General features: G+C 37.9%; 1 protein-coding gene across 2 annotated transcripts; it reads left to right on the top strand.

The window, feature by feature from the left end:
* Positions 1-837: 837 nt before the first annotated feature.
* Positions 838-17211, top strand: LOC131783953 (serine/threonine-protein kinase D3). Of its 2 annotated transcripts, none has more exons than XM_059100729.2 (19): positions 838-1103; positions 4337-4475; positions 5054-5185; positions 5769-6115; positions 6511-6547; positions 7008-7088; positions 7515-7828; positions 8504-8581; positions 9376-9640; positions 10342-10409; positions 10575-10647; positions 11108-11214; positions 11420-11476; positions 12137-12241; positions 13017-13124; positions 13500-13660; positions 14349-14455; positions 14569-14654; positions 15199-17211. In XM_059100729.2, exons 1-19 carry the CDS (start codon positions 975-977, stop codon positions 15421-15423), a joined length of 2619 nt encoding a protein of 872 aa, XP_058956712.1. In that variant the 5' UTR covers positions 838-974; the 3' UTR covers positions 15424-17211. The 2 variants fall into 2 exon arrangements, with proteins under 2 accessions (XP_058956712.1, XP_058956713.1); XM_059100730.2 differs by having other exon boundaries at positions 5769-5902.
* The last annotated feature ends 2238 nt before the right edge of the window (positions 17212-19449 follow it).

Consider the following 19449-nt stretch of genomic DNA (forward strand, 5'->3'; position numbering starts at 1 on the left):
AATAAGTTATCAGAGTAGTTTCGAATTCCTTTGCCGCAAATTATTTAGACTTCGTCAATGTTAGATAGCATGGTTATTACACAATATGTCATTTCAAATCGGTGTAATACTTCACAAAACATTAGTAACAGTCAAATTTGCGACTCTTCATTGCAGGCTTTTCTTGACGAAACGAGAGTAAACCACTCTAGATGTATAGAGTCGCAGCCTTAACCGTGACTGCGAGCTGTTTATAGAACTGGATGGTCTACTTGTTGTCTTGCTCGTAAACCATTATTTTTGTCTATAGAGCGCATTTCTGTGACGTCAGATTCCTATTATACATTTGCTCTGACGTTATTGAGAAGAGGGACTTACGTCATCAGTGTCAACCTAACCAAATTCGTTACGGCAAATCGCGGAAGTTCATTGAAAAAGCAAAAAATGAGAAAAGGGGCTTTTCAGGAAAAGTACTTTAAAGCAAATTTCTTGAACTATCGAATTTCTTTACCCACGAAATTGCGTGCACATAAAACTTGCAGTTTGATTGTTATATTGTACTCTGTATTGAGCAGTCTTTCTTGTGTCATAAAAGATTGAAAGATCTCACATTCCATTTTTGTTGCAGGTTGGCGAGCTTGTAGTCTTTCATTTCATTTGCTATATTAGGCGTTATTACACTGGACGTACGTTTATCAGTTCAACCATTTATTTCCGTTTCTTTGCTTGTTTGCTTTTGTGTATTATGATCATACAATTTTACCCTTCAAACAATACCGGAAGTTAAAATTACCGGAAATACGTTCCTCTCTTTTTTTTTCTGCCGGGCAATATGTAGCTGTCACGTGACAATGTTGTCGCCCATATTGTTAGGGAAATATTTCTAGTAGAGACAGTAGCGAGTAATAACTCTTTGGTCAGCGAAATTTATCGCCTTTTGGGTTGTGTGTGATTGATGTTTAGAGAATATTCTTTGATGATTTGTGTGTACAGCTATGACTGAGCCTGTCTATCCGCGGAGAGGAATTTCCTTCCAATGCGGCTTGGCAAGGGAAACGTATGGATTTGAAGGAAAGGATATGTCGGCGTTAAGAGAACTGGCACATTCGTTCCTCGATCAAAAGGTATAATTAAGCTTATTTAATCGCCAGCATTTTGGTTCAACCACAGTTGCTCTCTTTTAGGGTTTATCCGTGAGAAATATAGCATCCAACTGCTGACGTTTCTGTTACTTTTAATTCGGGGGAAAGAACAAGATTCGATCATTCGGATCTTTAATTCTCAAGCTTATATTTTCTGCTGATCGCACAAGGAACAAATCTTTATCTTGGCTCGTAAAGTCACTCTTTAATATCACCGACTGCTTATTAGTCATCGAGTTCGCCGCCAACTACAGAAAATAGATGGTGACTTTGATGGTCAATAATTTTTTTGTTTTTATAGTTTATTTAACGGTTGCGAGCTCACAGGATGTAAAATGACAGTTTGTGTCCGTGTCTTTTAGAGGGCCCTTTTATTTAAATCGTGTTTTGTTTAAATATTCACCACGACAGACCGCATGGCCGATTATAGCATGTTTAGTGGTTGTATATCTCGATTTTCTCCGACCGCCCCTTGTTCGTGAGCGACAGTCGATAGCGAAAACAACGTGAAGAACCATCAACGACTATTTGCTGTCACGCGGCATGGGTCATTCATCCAAGACACTAAACCATTCTAGCGTACGGAGTAATATCTTTCGAAGTTTTTTTCGAAAATTAAAATCTGTGAATGAAAAATGAACAAGGGTCTCTCGGCTCAGAGTTTCCGTCAATTTAAACCGGTCTAAAGTGATCTTATCTGCAAGTGGTAATGTTCTTAGTTGTTAAAGTTTTCAAAGTTTGTGGACGGTTGTTCATATTGTTCAAGTGTAACTAGACTCTAAATCGCTATGTGTACAATTTTTCTATACCCCTGGTTAACGTCTAGCTTCATAAACCATTTTGCATCAACCAGATTCCTCTTTTTGGGAAATTGGCAAATTAGTGCAATGGATCGGTCATCAAAGAGACACGAAATAGGTGATGTCGATTTATGCTGTGTATCGGTGCGTTTGTCGCCACACCAGCGCCAATAACTTCCTGTTTTTTTCTTTAAGTTTTTTCTTTTAACTACGGGTTCTTCTCAGTTGAACAGTCATTAGATAGGTTCATTTGTCGTCGTAGATATTCAAATAACGTCGATATTGCCAATTCTGGAGGCGTTTTGTCGCGTGCACCTGCAAATGTCACATTTATAACCAAAAATATATTCAACATCAAAAGCTCGGTTCGATCACGAACTTCGCACGTATATGTCATTTCAACAGGCTTTGCTAGAGTTTGTATCGCTCTAAATTTTAATCAGAATGTTCGTCAAAGACCTGGAAATTAGGCAAGTTTGTTTATTTTCTCCTCTTTTGGTTTTTTTTTTCTTATTGTTAAATCAAAGGAATAAAAACCCCGCTACTGTAGTTTGAGTGTTTAAGACAAATTTACTAAAACTAAACAATGCTTTTACTACTTCAAGTGTGAAAAAAATTCTTATTTGCTTATACTTGAAAGAAAATTTTTCCCTTTGATGCTGTATGTCAAATTCAGCAATTTGCAAATTGAAAATGATCTCATGAATGAATACCAGCTGTTTAGATTGAGCTTTGTTCTGTGAAAATTTACAAGCAGAAGAAGTAGGTAAATGCACACTATTGCATTTTCATTCTACTTGCATTATATCCTAGTGCACAATGAACTATTTTTAGGATCTGAAATTTGATATCTCAAGCATAAACAACTTAAGGCATTTCTTAAACTGGTTATGATCTTTCTTGAGTAATGTTCTGCTCTTGACGAACTATCACTGCTGGATCCTTAAGCATGACTGCAGTCAGCCTGTGTTTGAAGTACACATCTGTCGTTGGTCGATATGAAAGGGTTTGTGTGTGGTATGATTGGGATAATGAACTTGAAAATCCAATTATCCTGATGTAAAATGGATTATTTTGACGTTTTTTTTTTTTTTGTCTTGAGTTTGGGTTACTTGTGTTAAAGAGTCAAACACATTATGTTATCTTCCCAATTTCGTTGCAACTCTTTGTTCTAAGTGGCAAATCAATTTTTTTTTCACCCAAACAGTTCAATTTAAAGCATCTTTTCTGTTGGCTTTTGTTTCTCTACATTCTGTCGGTAAGATTTGATGAAGCCTGTCTTACAGGTGATACGGGCAACTGGTTGATTGCTAAGTGCTATTTTGGGGAGTTTTACTACACTTACCCAATTGATACATAATAAATTTACCATGAGAATGAAAACAAAATAGTAATGGCAGAGGCATTACACCAATAAACTGCAGTACTCTCCTGCTGTGCTCCTGTAGAAAATTTCTGGTGTCAAGTTATGATGTGTTAGTAAATCAATAGAGTCCATATGCTCAGGCCTCTTCTCAGAGTTTAACAGATCAAGTTAAAATGGGCACTTAGAGGGGCCCAAAACATTTAGGTCAAAGAACATCAACAGTTTTATGATGATGATGATAGTATTATTATTATTAGTAGTAGTATCATTATAACTATGACTTTGGAGGGCCTTGAGCAAATAAGAACATATAAAAATGACGACAAAAGAGTACGAACAGTTACCCTAGCTTGCAAGCTATTTAATGCTTAAACTTTCCACGAGTGACCAAGACAGAATTTCTCCTTACAATATCAATACAATATCCAGTAAACAAGTGACGAGAATAAAGAAAAATCTTAACTAGGGGATCATTAGTTGATCTAATACCAAATTCTCCAAGCTAACATCACAAGAACTATATAGCAGACAGTAAGGAGAATTACTAAAGAGATCTTGGGAGTTAAAAGGTTAGGCCTGCAAAATATGCCACAATGCCTGACAGAGTAATGATAATTCATGTTTTGTTCATGAGAGAAACACCCACAGTACTTCTCTTTCCACAATGTCCAGGAGGGTAAATACTGTAAGAAATTATCAAGGAAGACTGATTTAATATACAGGGGTTAGAGGGTCACCCTCTGTAGATCAGCATCCCATCAGTGTATGGAATTATATCTTTCGAAGCTTTTTCAAAAAGTAAAATCTGTGATTAAAAAATAAATAAGGGTCTCTCGGCTCATGATACAAAACAAACATATGCTTCAGTAGCAGAACAAACTAGGCTCAGGACTTTTTCACAATTTAACTAATAACCTATTTTGATTATAACACTCATAGTGCATTGTGCTTGTAACATTGTGCTTAATGTTGTGTGGGAAATTTTGGATCACAGACTGTTTTGTGTCATTTAGCTGTGTTTCTTTTCTCTTTATTTTTTTCCCAATCAGTTCCCAGACCACTCTTGCATTGGTATAGCAGACAAAGTGATCATGTTTATACACAACTATTCCACAACTAACATATTGGAGAAGTTAACCAGCGTGGACCAGTTGCATGAAGGCTCTGTTATTGAAGTTGTTGTTTCAGGTATGTCAGCTTAAAAACTGGGTTTGCTGCCAAGAGAAAATGTTTCACTCTAATTACTTATATGTGAAATATGATTATGTTATTTCCCCAGCAAGAGGTCTATATGGGTTTATAAGTGGTCAGTGGGTGGGTGTGATGCAAATTGGAGAAGTTGACATCTTAGAAAATTATGATGTTATGTATTCCAGGCATGAACAGCATTGTTTGAATCAGACCATGACCAGGAAGAAATTAGGATAAAGTTAATTAAGTTGACAAGATGAAATTTTTCTTAGTTTTGCCTTAATACACTTGTCACCGTAACTGGTTTAGTTTTAAAGGGACAAACTTACGGCAGAGAAGAGGGTGGGGATGGGGAGGCACTTTTAAGGATGGAGTGTTAATTGTACATGAGATGGGAGTCTCTGATATTTCAATTATGTTTTAAATTCTCTAAATTTTGAAGTTAAATGGAATAAATGTCAATAATGGCAAATATTTGTGTTGATTATTATCATTATGATAATAATTCCTTTTATCTTTTTTAAGTATTTTGAATAATTTTCTTCTTTGTTGATTTTTTTTTTTTTTATTTTCAGCTAAAGTCCCAGCAGATGAGACCATTATTCGTCCTCACATGCTGATTGTTCATTCGTACAGATCTCCAACATTTTGTGACTTTTGTGGTGAAATGTTGTTTGGCCTTGTAAGACAAGGAATCAAATGTGAAGGTACAGTCTCTAGTTATTATTGATATGGTACTCTTTCATTCTCAGGATCTAAAAATGGATTCTTGCAACAGAAGTCCCTACATTTCTTTGATAAATGCTGACAAAAATCTGGACTTTTATCAAGATAACATCTGCTTGATCTTTTCTGTATACAGCTTTTTATATCAGTGCCTAATTACTTGACATTGTAATAACATTTTAATGAGAAATGAACACATGGTAACCTCTGAAAGTGAAAGACTTTCTGTTTGTCAAACAATTTTCAGAACTATGACTTTGTCACTCCTCCCTCCCCCTCCCCCCCCCCCCCACCCCACCCCCATATGAAAATGTTTGTTTCTCTCTAGCTTAAATCACATCACTTAGAAATGAAAAGGTCACCATTTTGTTAATGATCATATGCTGTATTGACAACTTTAGCTACAAATTTATTCCTTTTAAAAATATTTCTCTACTTACCATGGCAAACCATACAGTAGCAGCTGGGCATGTTTCTTTACTTGGTCATGTTCGGTAAAAAGGATATTGTAAGAAAATGGAAGACTTTGAAAAAGAGCAAGGACTGTTACCTTTACTTTCACAGGATGTGGTGGTAACTATCACAAAAAATGTGCATTCAAGATACCAAATAATTGTTCAGATTCAAGACATCGCAACAGTGCTTCTGGATTAAACATGGCTCTGCATTCACATACTCTTCCGAGGCCAGCTTCTCAGGTCAGTGGCCCAAATGATTCAGCATTCTTGATCCAGCACTCCAATTCCTTTTCCGAGAGCCTTCCTTCATCAAGAGACAGAAGGGCAACTTGGAGTGGTCGTCCAATCTGGATTGACAGAATGCTGTCTGGTAGAATCCAATTACAAATACCTCACTCATTCGTGGTTCATTCCTATAAAAAGCCTACAGTGTGCCACTTTTGCAAAAAACTGGTAGGAAAAATGACTTTGTGATAAATCATAGAGTTCCTTTGAAACTACATTATGTTCAAAATTAGCACTCCTTAGACCATAGAGGCTGGTTGCTTTTGACCAGTAGCAGACTAGAGAAGTTGTCTTAAAAGTTTTAAAGTAATTCTTAAAGGAAACTCTAATCATGGTAAAGCAAGTTGTTGTTAAAATGATGGAAATGAAGAATTGTCCATAGAAGATTCAATATTCATTTCCATTTATGAAAACAAGTTGTAACTTTAAAGGTTATTTTAGACAATTAGGACTGCCTATTGAGATAAGGTTGCTTGTAAACAAAGTTACATTCATTGGATGCTTACACGTGAGTTATTGTTATTGCCAAGATCCAACATTGGCTATTTATTGTCTTTTCACAGTTAAAGGGCCTATTCCGTCAAGGGTTACAGTGTAAAGGTAAGGGATAAATTCATTCCACATTTTATATTTTGTGAATGTTAAGATTGTGTATTGATGAAAATAGGAATTCAAAGTAAGAAATGTAAAGGAAAAGGAAATCTGAATGCTCCTTGTTGAGTGCTCCAAACAAAGGTCAAGCCTTTGAGCAAACCAATAGCTGCTGTTGGTGGCAAAAGTGCTTGGGAAACTGAATTAAATAACATTTTTGATGGGGAAGCAAACATCTATACGGGCATGTAAAACTAAGTATCCCTAGACACATTTCTACTGATTAAAGATTTTGTGGATGTTCAACTAGAATCTTGTTAATGTCTAAAATGGCAATTCCCGTAAAGGTATTCCTCTTTGTGATCCTTTGAATAAAATTGACATGAGCAATTGAAAGTCAATATTGCTTTTCTTAATTTGTACTATTGAGTCATCAAATGACTGATATTCTTCTTTTGAATAATTGCAGATTGTAAATATAACTGCCATCGAAAGTGTGAGAAGTTTGTTGGCAAGACTTGTTTGGGTGAGGGGGCAATGGTAGAAACAGGTAAATAAAAATAAGTGATTCTGATAATTTAAGTTTTACATGAAAACAAATGTAAACAGTGGTTGTTTTTTTAATTCTGTGGATCCCTAGGTCTGAAATTTCCTCCCCCTACCAATACCATATATTCCTTCTAAGTTTTAACCCATCAGCTTTCAAGATCTGATTGATAATTCTCCCTTCTAGCTGCTACACATTTCCTTGTAAATTAGTTATGAGAATTTGTGGTAAGATCAAGATAACAACTTCTACCTGATAAGTTTTTGTATTCTCATTAATTGTTTGCTGGATAATGTAGGAATATTGTAGGGAGAGGTTACATGTTAATCACTACTTGGAGTTAAAGGGTTTTAAAACCCTTAAACTCTAAATAAATTAAAATTATCATTATCCAACCAAAGATACAACCAAGAGTTTTTCATGCTGCAGGGTCTCTTGGCTCTTCTGACTCAGGTGCCATTTCTGAAAGTTTGTCAGAAATGGATCTTTCAAATGACATTCCAAATGAACAAGAGTTAAGTGAGAATGAAAGAGAAATTGAATTAGCAAGTCGCAGCAGCCAAGAGGACTTTGAACCAACTAGTCCCTCATCACCAGACAGTGAGTTGCCTCAGCTGACTCCTACAATGAGCAACAACATTCCACTCCAACGGATTGTTGTATCTGTGAAGCATACCAAAAGAAAAGGATCAAAAGTGTTGAAGCAGGGATGGATGGTGCATTTTACTAGCAAGGATACTCAGGTGTGGCATATGTTTTGTTGGCATTTAACCCTTTCACCCTCATCAGTGACCAAGAGAGGATTTCTCCTTACAATATCAATACAATATCAAGCAGACAAATGATGAGAATAAAGGAAGATATCAATTTGGGGATTATCAGTTGGTCCAATACCAAATTCTCTAAACTAAAATCACGAGAATTGTACAGGAGACAGTAATGAAAATTTTTTTTGAAGTCTAGGGACTTAAAGGGTTATTGTGCTGTGTCAATTCTGTTCCAAGTATTGCACTATATTTGTGCCAAACTAACTTTGTTCATTAATTTCAAGTTGAGCATGTTAGTGTAGCATGACATTCAAACTATTCACTCCTCAGGGATCAATTTAAGGTTAGCTTGAGTTCTTACCACAGCAGGCTCCTCCATGCAGCACAACCATAGGACAACTTTGTTTCAAATGACGTGCATTTGTTGTCTATGCCAAATTGACCTTAAATGTACATGTGTGCATGAGACCATGACTAATTCTTATCTCTAAGCTCATATTCAAACAAGGTGTTTTAAGAACTATGAACAGTGTGTTCATTTCAAGTTTTTTTTTTTACTCTTTGGCTACGACTTTGTCCAGTGAATTCAGTTTGTCAATTCTTTTTTACTGATTTCTTAAATGAAGTTATAATTTTAAATTTGGTTTTTAGAGGAAAAGACACTACTGGAGACTAGACACAAAGTGTTTGACACTATTCCAAGATTCAACTAGCAGTAGATATTACAAGGTTTGTTCTTTGTTGAGTTTTATTATTTTATGATGAATAGCAGTTGGTGATGACACAAATTCATTAGTTAACAACACAGGGTGGCAAATTATTCTTCCAAAAGTTTTGAAACATCAAGAATCACAAATTTAAAATACTTATCGGTTTTGATTAGAAGTCAAGTTTGCTGAAAATGCAAAAAGTCTCCTCTTTTAAAATCACTTGCTCAGCATAATTATAAACCCACAAAGCCCAATTTAAACTTCTGATTTTTCTCATGAAGTTAGCTTTCCAGTGGTAAGGCGAAGAGGATATTGTTGCTGTGAACAATGAAATCGATTCACTGCACCTTTGACTTATCTGATAATTCTTGATCAAACATGGCAGAAACAAAATAGTGAATTAATACATTCATTGTGAAGAATTCAACAAATTGATCATTGAAAACACAATAAATGAATAGAGAATGATACTTGGGCCCACGTAGATGTGGAATTTCTTTTCGAGTGTTCTACTCAATTTCTCACACGTTCGATATCACTCACACTGAACACGAGAAGAGAAATTCCACATAAACAATTTATTGTACGCGTATTCATCAACTTGACAGTGTGGCATGAAAGGCGAGTGACTTGTCAGCAGCTGATTGGCGATGTTAAACACACGTAAAAAATATCGTAATTTTACATCGTGTAGCTCCAGCTTTCCTCAGGGCTGGTAATCCTTGTAAAACACCACATTTTGTATAATTATGATAATCAGTTAGTTCATGACATTCTAGGTTATATTTTTTTATCTTCTTCCATCTCTCACAGGATATTCAACTGTCTGAAATACTGTCAGTTGATTCTAATATTGACCCTCTGGCGACAGACGCCACTCGAGCCCCGCACTGTTTTGAAATGAAGACAAGGGACATGGTGTACTACGTGGGGCAAGTTGAAGACGAAAACGAGACCCCAGACCCTGACAGTGGAGTAGGAGCAGTGGCGGGGCAGGCCTGGGCTAGTGTCACGCGCTCTGCTCTTATGCCAGGTTGTGTGACACCGACCACGAGTGTTTGCCCCTCAAGCAACAACGGTGAGTCTACGTCACTCTACTTCGTTGCTCAATTTCCAACAAGTGCAGACTGTAGAAATTTGGCTGTAATTTTAAACAGCGGACATAAGTTATAAGCAATACGCAGAGATGTTGTGACTTTTGTCTTTTCACTCTCCTAGCAAAGTAAATCGTAACTTGATTTCAAAGTATTACTTTGCGAAGAGCATCGTGGTAACAACTGATAATCTAAGTATGGGCAAGAATAAAACGGACTTAAAAAAAAACTTTCATTTCTACGCTAAATTTTTCAAGAAGCGCTAAGAGTAGCATAGCTCCTTAACTTGAGGACGAGTTGCTTGAAACCTTGGGAGGCGATTTTTCTCAGTAGATGTCGTTATCCATACACAAGATAATCTCAAGTAATGTTGGATTTGAATGCTTTTGCCTCAGTACGATTTAATTGGTCAAGGAAACTCGCGCCTCCCCCTTGGCGACTCGACCAATCAGATCCAAAACCAATGGCAAATTGATCACTCGCGTTTTCCCGCGCTTTAGGCGGTTTGCCTGTTTTCGCTTGAGTTCTCATTGGTTCCTTGTGATATTATCCTTGTTCCGATAGGCTAAAGTGATTACTTTACGTTTGGTTTTACGATGCTCGAAGGAAATGCGCTCTTACAAACGGTATGATGTAATTATAATGATCTGCTCTCAGTTAGCACTAAACTTTCCATTGTGTTTAGGTGTTAGTAATTCTGACGTAGAGATGGAAGTTACAGACGAAGAGGAGAAAGTGAAAGATGCTCCATTGGTTTGTAAAATGTTTCTTGGTCACGCACTCCTTACTTAGCGTATAGCAGCAAGCAATCAACAACAATCTTTTATTTCAGCTCTTAAATTATGCGAAATAGTTGCATTTTGTTCTTATTTTTACATACTTGATTAGATAAGAACTTTTTTCGTTTCTCTTTTGAAGGACATTAGTCAACTGTACCAAGTATTCCCTGACGAAATTCTCGGATCAGGACAGTTTGGAATTGTCTATGGAGGTATGTGTTTTAATTAGGTTTTCATTAGCGGCGTAGTTCGTTTGTGACAAACTCTGAGGTACTGATGCATAGAGGAGGTTATCTTCAGCTTTTAGTAACCCGTATAGTTACCCACCGAGCCATTCATTTCGTATTAAACAGAAAAAATCAGTCACCTTTTGTACATGTCAAGTAAGATTGAGCACTCAGATCCCTGACCTCATTCGCTATTTTGAATGTATTTGGAGGTAGGAAATAATCTTCCAAAGTTTTGTTACCAAGTCGAAATCCTGACGTGAACCTTATGCTCTCGAGTAAGTACTGTCCTTGAATAAACGGTGCCCCTAATAAGCAGAATGCAGCGGTTATCTGAGGAATAAAAGATAATAAAACAATTTTGGTATAACTCAATAATTTACACCAACCTTACAAATCTTTTTAAGAAAGCGAGACAGTGGATTTTTTTTTGTAAAACTAACAGGGGTTCATCGTGAAAGTGGACGAGATGTAGCTATTAAAGTCATTGACAAACAACGCTTTCCTACAAAACAAGAAGCGCAATTGAAAAATGAAGTAGGAATTCTTCAGGTGTGTAATACGCTGCTTTTCTCATTGTCTGTGCTTTCCCTTTTTACTGTTGCCAATTTTTAAAATTTTTTCAAAGGTGCTTGCATTAAAAAGATTACGCCCTAGATCATTTTGGAGAGTATGGCCAGAACCTTCGTTATTTAGCGTGCCGTATGAAAAGTTTTCATTAATGAAGTTACTTTTTTATTCATCTTATTTTCCTTAGCATGTCAACCACCCAGGTGTAGTGAATTTAGAAGAGATGTTTGAAACTCCTGAAAGGGTAAGTACAGCTAGAAAGAGAGCCGATTAAACCAACACCAAGAAACCTCAGCCAACCAGAACTTTAAGTAAAAACAAGCAAACTACGCGAAGCGCTGGAAAAAACGCGGGTGACCAAGTGCATCGCGAGTGTTTTTTTGACCAATCACAGTGCGAAGCAAAAAACAAAGCAATCCCAGAGTTTTTCCGAGACTCAAATGAAAACCTTGCTTCAATTGTGGGTAACTTATTTCGGTTGCCGCTTCTGTTGCTCACACTATGAATTTCACAAGGAGGAATAAAATGGGTCTCAGTGTAACGGAAAAAGCATCAGTTTACAAATAGGTGCTGTTTGGCTCTCTAGGAGAGTGCTCGTCGATTCTCGTGTCATCAAAACAGGCTTTTTACTCATCAGTCGAAGGAATTCAAGGAGCGGAGTCTGGGGATTGTAGATCATTGCTTTCCGTGTTGAAAATTCCTTTTGAAACAGAATGATAACTTGGTTGGGAAGAAAAACAGCAAAAGAATGAAAATAAATGAAAGCAACACAAGGATCATCAAGGATGTAGACACCTCACACGGAGTGCGCAGGAAAGCCCGAAAAAACCGAGCCAATTTCTGTGGTGTGACTCGGGTCCCCCTATGTTTACAATAAATTCACGTTTAAACATCTGTCTTTCAGGTGTTCGTAGTCATGGAAAAAATGCGAGGCGACATGTTGGAACTTATTCTGTCGAGTGCCAAGGGAAGATTGGACGAGAGATGCACGAAATTCCTCATAACACAGGTAAAATGAATTCACTTCCCCTAGCAAGCGCAGCTGGGGTAACTTGCATCGAAAGCTCAATTCTGACGACGTAGCTTTAAGAGATCCATCGGTAATTGGTCGATATTTACGCACACAAATTCGAATCTGAGAAACAGCTTACAATGAGGAAAACTTTGATCTTTGGTTGAATTACAATGCACGCCGACAGGGTGGAATGAGTTGGGTCTGACTTTGGGATGATTCCGACAGGGTGCGACACAAATGCAAAAAAAATTGAGAGTGGAAGGAAGACCTTAGTTCATTCATAAAGAGAACGATGTGAAATACTGTTTACCTCGCATGCTGTGTTACACTAAAATAATACAAATGCTTGAAATTTTCCCACGGACAGACATCACTTGAGAGAAATAGCAACACATTTTTCTTTGTCAGACCTAAGTTTTGGATCAATGTCGGTATCTAAGCAACTGCGCATCTAACACTCCCCCTAGAATCAACAATAGTCAACCAATAAAAAGTTAGGGTTAATGTTGAGTTGGGGGGGAGGGGGGGGAGTAGATTCACAGTGGCTCAGATACTTACAATGATCCCTAGTTTTATCATCATTGTTACTGTATTTTTTTTTTTAAGCAACGATTCTTAAGGTGATAGGTATTCCATCGGCCAATGGCAACATTCTCCTTGATGGACGGATTTGGTCCAGAAGCAGAGATGTTGAATGAGTCATGTTGTCTCAACGATAAATGATCTCGATTTGCTTTACGTTTTTTCTTTTTTTTTTCTTTGCGTACAGATTTTAGTGGCTCTGAGAGATCTACACAGCCGAAATATTGTTCATTGTGACTTAAAACCAGAGAATGTGTTGTTATCGTCAGTATCATCCGAATGTGGTTTCCCACAGGTGAGGTTCCGTTAGTGCTGTTCTTTTGAAATAAATTTGTGGGCCTTGTTTTTTCTAGAGAACGGCAATGGTTAAGAGTAGAAAGCTTTGAAAAATAGTGGAATGAGAAGAACATAAAACAAAACTGTGAAATATTTGTAGATGTCAAGTGATTGTTGTTATTAATGTAGTCATTACACTTATCGTGATCATGATAGATATCTAGATCGTTATCATTATCATTATAATTATCATTATTATCATTATTATTATTATTATTATTATTATTATTATTATTATTATTATTATTATCCTTGTCATTATCGTTATTATTATCATTATTACTATTCAGGAGCTTGTCGAGCGAGGCCTGATTTTTTTTGTTCTCTTCAACAGATCAAACTGTGCGACTTCGGTTTTGCTCGGATAATCGAAGAGAAATCGTTCCGTCGATCGGTTGTCGGGACTCCAGCCTACCTCGCCCCTGAGGTCCTACTCAATAAAGGATACAACAGATCTCTCGATATGTGGTCGGTCGGTGTCGTCGTTTATGTAAGGTAAGAAGAGAGCTTAACCACTACTTTTACAGAATTCATTTAGCCGTGATATTAAAATGATGATATCTTTCTTTACTTCTTAGAATAGCTTTTTTTCCCCTAATTTTCTCCTGAATTGAATTTAAGTGACGGAACTTTAAGTTTATTTCGTCGTTTGCCGCACACTGTAGAAGTCATCTTCAAGTTCTTTCTTGAAACAGCTGGGGAATACGTCTCGAGTCTCTCCACGGTATCACAGACACAACGATGAATAAGACCCTTCCATCCACACAACTATGCAAATGAATGAAAGCACTTATGTATTCAAACAAATTGGAAAATATGCTCTTCGACGACTGATCGCTGTGCAAAACCTGGGTGTCTTAAACGTGTCTAAGGCAGATGTCATTTATAGAGAATCTGACAGACTTGGTGCTAAATCGTTACGCCGCAAAGTGCTCTGGACTCTTGTCTCAAATGATGAGGTACTGGAACAGGGTGGTGGTGTAAAGGCGGGGGGGGGGAGGGGCAACATGCGTTTTAACACATCAGGGGTCTGTTAAAACAACTTCCTTGCAAAACCGTAACTTCTGCTCGACACCGTGGGAAAATTTGAACTTTCTTCGTTAGTATACATTGGTGTAAATGACAGCCATGGGACAAGCCGATCTCAAGTTGAAATTACAGACTGAAATCCGTTCTTTTTCAGTTTAAGCGGCACTTTCCCGTTCAATGAAGAAGAGGATATTCAAGATCAAATTCACAACGCTGCTTTTATGTATCCACCCGATCCATGGCAGGAGATTTCGCCTGAAGGTGAGTTTCAGTACATTTCTTTGTTTAAAACTTTCAGAGCGACAAAACTTAGTCTAATCATGGTTTCTCACTCATCAATGTGAATCATTCTTCTCTTCTCTTCTCTTCTCTAGCAATTGATCTGATAAACAATCTCTTACAAGTCAAACAGAGATGTCGTTACACTTGTGATAAGTCGCTTATACATTCGTGGCTCCAGGTGAGTTACAAAGAGCAAGTTCTGTAGCACCTAATGTAGCAACTTAGAAATAAGCTCGTGGATATTGTAAAGAGACTTGCTTTGGGCCCATTCTTTATTATCCCGGTATTTTTTTTTTTTTTGGGGGGGGGGGGGGGCGGGGGGGAGGAGTGAGGAGGGGGGATAAGGTAAATGTTCTATAGACACAACCAAAATCTTTCCCTTCCCCCAACATCCGACCACCCACCCCCTCCCTCTCAAGGCGGCAAATAATGACCACTCCCCTATGAGAAGATGACGAGATGTGATGCACAGTATCCCGAGGACGTTTTGTATTTTAAAAGAGGTTATTTGAAACGATTCCTTTAATCTTCGTTAATAATAAATTCATTTTTATTGAATGTAAGTCATTGTTTTCTCCAATTTTAAACATCCATTCCCCATTATCAAGCTCTTATTTGACGTATGAGTTGCTGGTTTCACGATCAGCAGTTTCAAATCAGAGTCAAACAATCTTCATTTTGTGTGACCCATTCAGTAACTTTTTCATCTATCTCGTACCCAGGACTATCAAACCTGGTTGGACCTTAGGAGTCTGGAAGCGGCTGTCGGAGAACGCTACCTTACTCACGAAAGTGATGACGCAAGATGGGAGGCGTACGCTGAGCAGCTAAAAGCGCGCCAAAACAGGGAACCCTCGCGGGAGTCAGCGCGGCCGACCAATAACAGATTTTTCCCACCAATGTCACCAACGGAACGCAAACTTCAAACAAGTATAAGTTTCCTGTGAAAAAAGCCATGGTTACATTTTAAGATAATTATAAGATACGTGTCATTAATTAATATTTTATTTGTCAGTAAAAAAAAGGCTTCTGACATGTTGCTATTCGTTAAAAAGACTATCCCCACGTTTGAAACTCTTCAAAGTTTTTCGATCATTGTCCAGCGAAACACAGCGGTCAAACGTCTGTGCTTGTGCGAAAGTTGTTGGGTGGCGTGCCTTAGGGCTATCAGGACTAAGTTGTTTCACTCGAGTTAAAAGTAATTACACAAGCTAGTTCGTCACGGTATTAAAAAAGTCTGCAACTTTTTTCGGTAAAGCTCAAAACAAAATATTAAATCAACAGGATACCCGTACATGAATAAGCTTTGTGTAAGTGTCCTTTTTCCTACTGTTGTTTCCTTTTTTAGATTTCTATGAACGTCTCAATTTTCCTTCGCTTCTTTTGCGGAACAATGTTTAATAATTTTTCGATAGAAATTTCGCGAAAAATTAGGGCGCGGACGTCCAGAATTGATCCCCTCGCGCATGCCCTACGCTTACCCGCTGTGTTGACTTGCAATGACTAATTTTGGGAGTGCAAACGTCCGGGAGGGGTGGGTGGGATACGAATCGTCATATTTTGCCAAAATTTCACTAAAAAAATTCCAATGTTGCAATTATAATGACTAGTAAATAACAGGCAGAATTCAATGCACACGTTTGCTTATATATTGTATTTTATCAATAATGATCAACATTCCACGTCGAAAGTTATTTGTAAGTTGTTTGTCCTAAATTTTAGTACAAGGATTGTATTGTCAATGAAAGGATGGTTCATGCAAAGCTGCTACAAGGATCTGAAACGTAGTTACCGTTTATAGTATTTAAGTAAGACTATTTCAATAATTTCACTTTTGTATTTTGGTGTTAAAAAGTGGCCTGTTTGCACATGTGCGATCTCGCTTCTAGTGCCTTCGTTATCCATGTCCAGCGGATTGACTGGTGAATTAAACAGAGCAGTTTTCAATTGAATGTTGTAAACCAAAATCAAAGTAATCACAACTACCAATCACAGCAAAGGGTTAACATCATTAACCAATCAGAACTCAGCAAAGACAGGCAACCAGCTTGAGGCGCGGGAACGCGAGTGACTAAGTTGAGGTTGCTTCTAGTTTGTATTTATTGGTTGAGAAGCTGGCGCGAGTTGTCTTTGACCAATCACAGAGCGAAGGCCAAACCCAAAACAATTCTTCATTACTTTCGGCACTCAATTGAAAATTTCTCTAAAACACAGAACAGGATAAGCGAGCTCGACGACAGAATCTTGCGTCCGAGCAGCTGACCAAATGGATCGCGGTACTCAAAACGAGATTGGCATAGCTCTGAAACTGAGTCTTTCCCGCGCACGTAGTTGACTGAGTGTAATGTTTGATCCAAAAACTCCAGACACATGATGCAGCCCTACAGATATCTGTCCGGTGGCTCTTGTTGGCTAATGCAATAATTAATCAAGTCCACCTGGAACTTAGGAGCCACATCATCAGGTTGGAATTCATGAGGTTGAACCTTGTTTCCAAACAGTAAAGTATTCTGCGCCATAAGATATGCACCTTTAAGCTTATTTTCAGTAAGATAACTAAAGCTGTAAAGTTCTGATGGGCCTTTACAAAACCGCGAGGGATTAATAGACAAAGGTAACTTTAACACAAAACAGAAGGCAATGTACAGTGTAGACCGTAAAATTAAAACGTGCGAAAGCTGAAGAAATTTTTTTAGAGGAACGTACCATTGCAAAATAAACTAGTTTTCACTCAATATTTTGTGGATGTGTTTATTTCGTGTTACGGACGAGTCTGTAAAGACGAAGAGGTCGTCGTTCAGAATTCGTGTCTACTTCCCCTTTTCTCTTTCCTTGATCGATTTGTTCAATCTAAGTTGTTCTTTCTTCGACGATCGTGAGTGCCTCTTTCTCACTTATGATTCCTTTTCCAGGCCCCGGTCGCTCGAAGGGTAAGTATTGCCGTCCGATGAAGAAATCTGTACCCAGTGGATAGCCAGCACGTCTGCTGGATAGCTATTTATTAGTTAAATAACGTTGTCCGCCCTTAGAAAAAAGACGATCCAGGAGATTTAGAGAATGAATCGATTGTCTCTGGCCTATTGTTACAGAAATAAATACATTGCGAGATCAATTCACCACAATGACGGATCCATGCGTTCGACTCATCGCACGTTGATTTTTGCACTGGCGGCAAAGGGCTTGGAATCCTTCTCTTTCGACGCATCCATGCCTGTTGGGAACTTCTGTTTTTGCTCAGTTGTTGGAGATAGAAGTTACCTATACCCACAGTTTGGCATGAGAACGGTAAATCTCATACCAAACAATTTCTAATCTGAACTTAACGCGCGTAAGAAACGACCTATCAGTAGCTCACCGGGAAACACTTCCGCTAACAGTGGGAAATTTAGAGTCCAGTTTCAAACTTTTCTGCCTGGAAAAGTAAGTGGCCGCAAGAATGGGACAAGACAGTGAAATTTTCGAAACTGTTATGGTATATTTCTGTTTCCTCAAAATAAAAATGAAGAAAGAAAATCGTTACAAAAATGTGCTTTAGCTTAATATCTTAAAACAAAACAAAAAAAAATACCAAAACACTGATGACAAAAAATTACGATTATTTACATACTTAAATCGCCCCTGTGCACTACATACTTACTAGCTAAGTTGAGACTATTCGAGGTGTCAAAAAACTTATTTGCCGTTACGAAATGCATTTGTTGTCTCGAAATTCGAAAAAAAACGTGACTGCGTTGTTGGTAAAGATACTGTTGCTAATAGGCTATAAAACTTCAAGAAACTTCAAAACTTTTCGATGCCGAGGGTTCTTTTACAACTTTGGCTTATTAAATTTCTAATGGGATAGATAATCACGTCACGGTTAGGTGGAGTGCAGGTGCCACTTGTTTATCACTCATGGAGAAACCTACTGATTGCAAATCGAGTACATTCATAGCCTGCGAGGAGGCGTTCTCGTCCCGCGGGAAGGTTTAAGACGAGTCGGGAGAGGTTTACCTATCGCTATCTCGCGTTCCTTAAAGCCTCCTAATTTGGAAAGTCTCCTATAGGGCGGAAAGCAAAGAAGTGTCTTTTTGCTCCGACATAATTACGCAAAAAAAAAAGATTACTTTAGCAGGTAACAGTTTTGAGGATAGAAGCACTGGCTCTCCTCGGTGACGCGAAAAAAAAAAAAGAAAGAAGCATACTTCACGATTTTACGAGCCGTAAAAATACAACTGTAAAAACCTGTATAAATGTCCTTCCGGTGTCTTATTCATTTTGTACAAACATAGATGTTAGGTTGTTTATCTTCGGCGCAATCTCTGCCTTGACGGCGAGCGCGGAATACCCCCAGGAACACTTCTCCTCTTCGTGAACGCTTCTGCAAGATCAGAATCAGCAGGGCCCGGCAATTAGAAGAGACCCGAACACTGTTAACACGATAAAACCAATTCTCTCTGATAGGAAAAAAAAAAGTAAAGAACAAAAATATTAGGAATTTGTGAACCTAGATGACAAAACTTTTTGAGTGTCTACTATGGAGGGCCACAGAGCCCTAATGGTCTGCGAGCAGGACTTCCAGAAGAGAGATTTGGGTTCGAGCCTTTATCAGGCCATTTTGTTGTGTTAATTGTCCACAATATTTAATTCTCCCAGTTGTCGTACTTAGCCTTAAGAGACAAAACAAGAGAGACCAAATAGAAAAACCAGAAACTAATAAAATCAAATTACTTCCTACCTGAAGAACATGAAGATTGACCTGGCTTTGAGGAAAAATCGTTCTTACACTTGGTGCACGATGACGACCTGAAACAAGTCAATATATCTATTCATTCTTGACCCCTTAACTCCCAAGATCTGATTGTTAATTTCCCCTCTAACTGCTAACATTTTCTTGTAATAAGTCACGAGAATTTGGTGTTAAATCAGCTACTTGATAAATTTGAGTATTCTTATAACATGTTGGTTGGACAATGTGTGTATGTTATAGCAAG

The sequence above is a fragment of the Pocillopora verrucosa genome, chromosome 7 (assembly GCF_036669915.1).
Source record: "Pocillopora verrucosa isolate sample1 chromosome 7, ASM3666991v2, whole genome shotgun sequence".
NCBI classification, from domain to species: domain Eukaryota; kingdom Metazoa; phylum Cnidaria; class Anthozoa; order Scleractinia; family Pocilloporidae; genus Pocillopora; species Pocillopora verrucosa.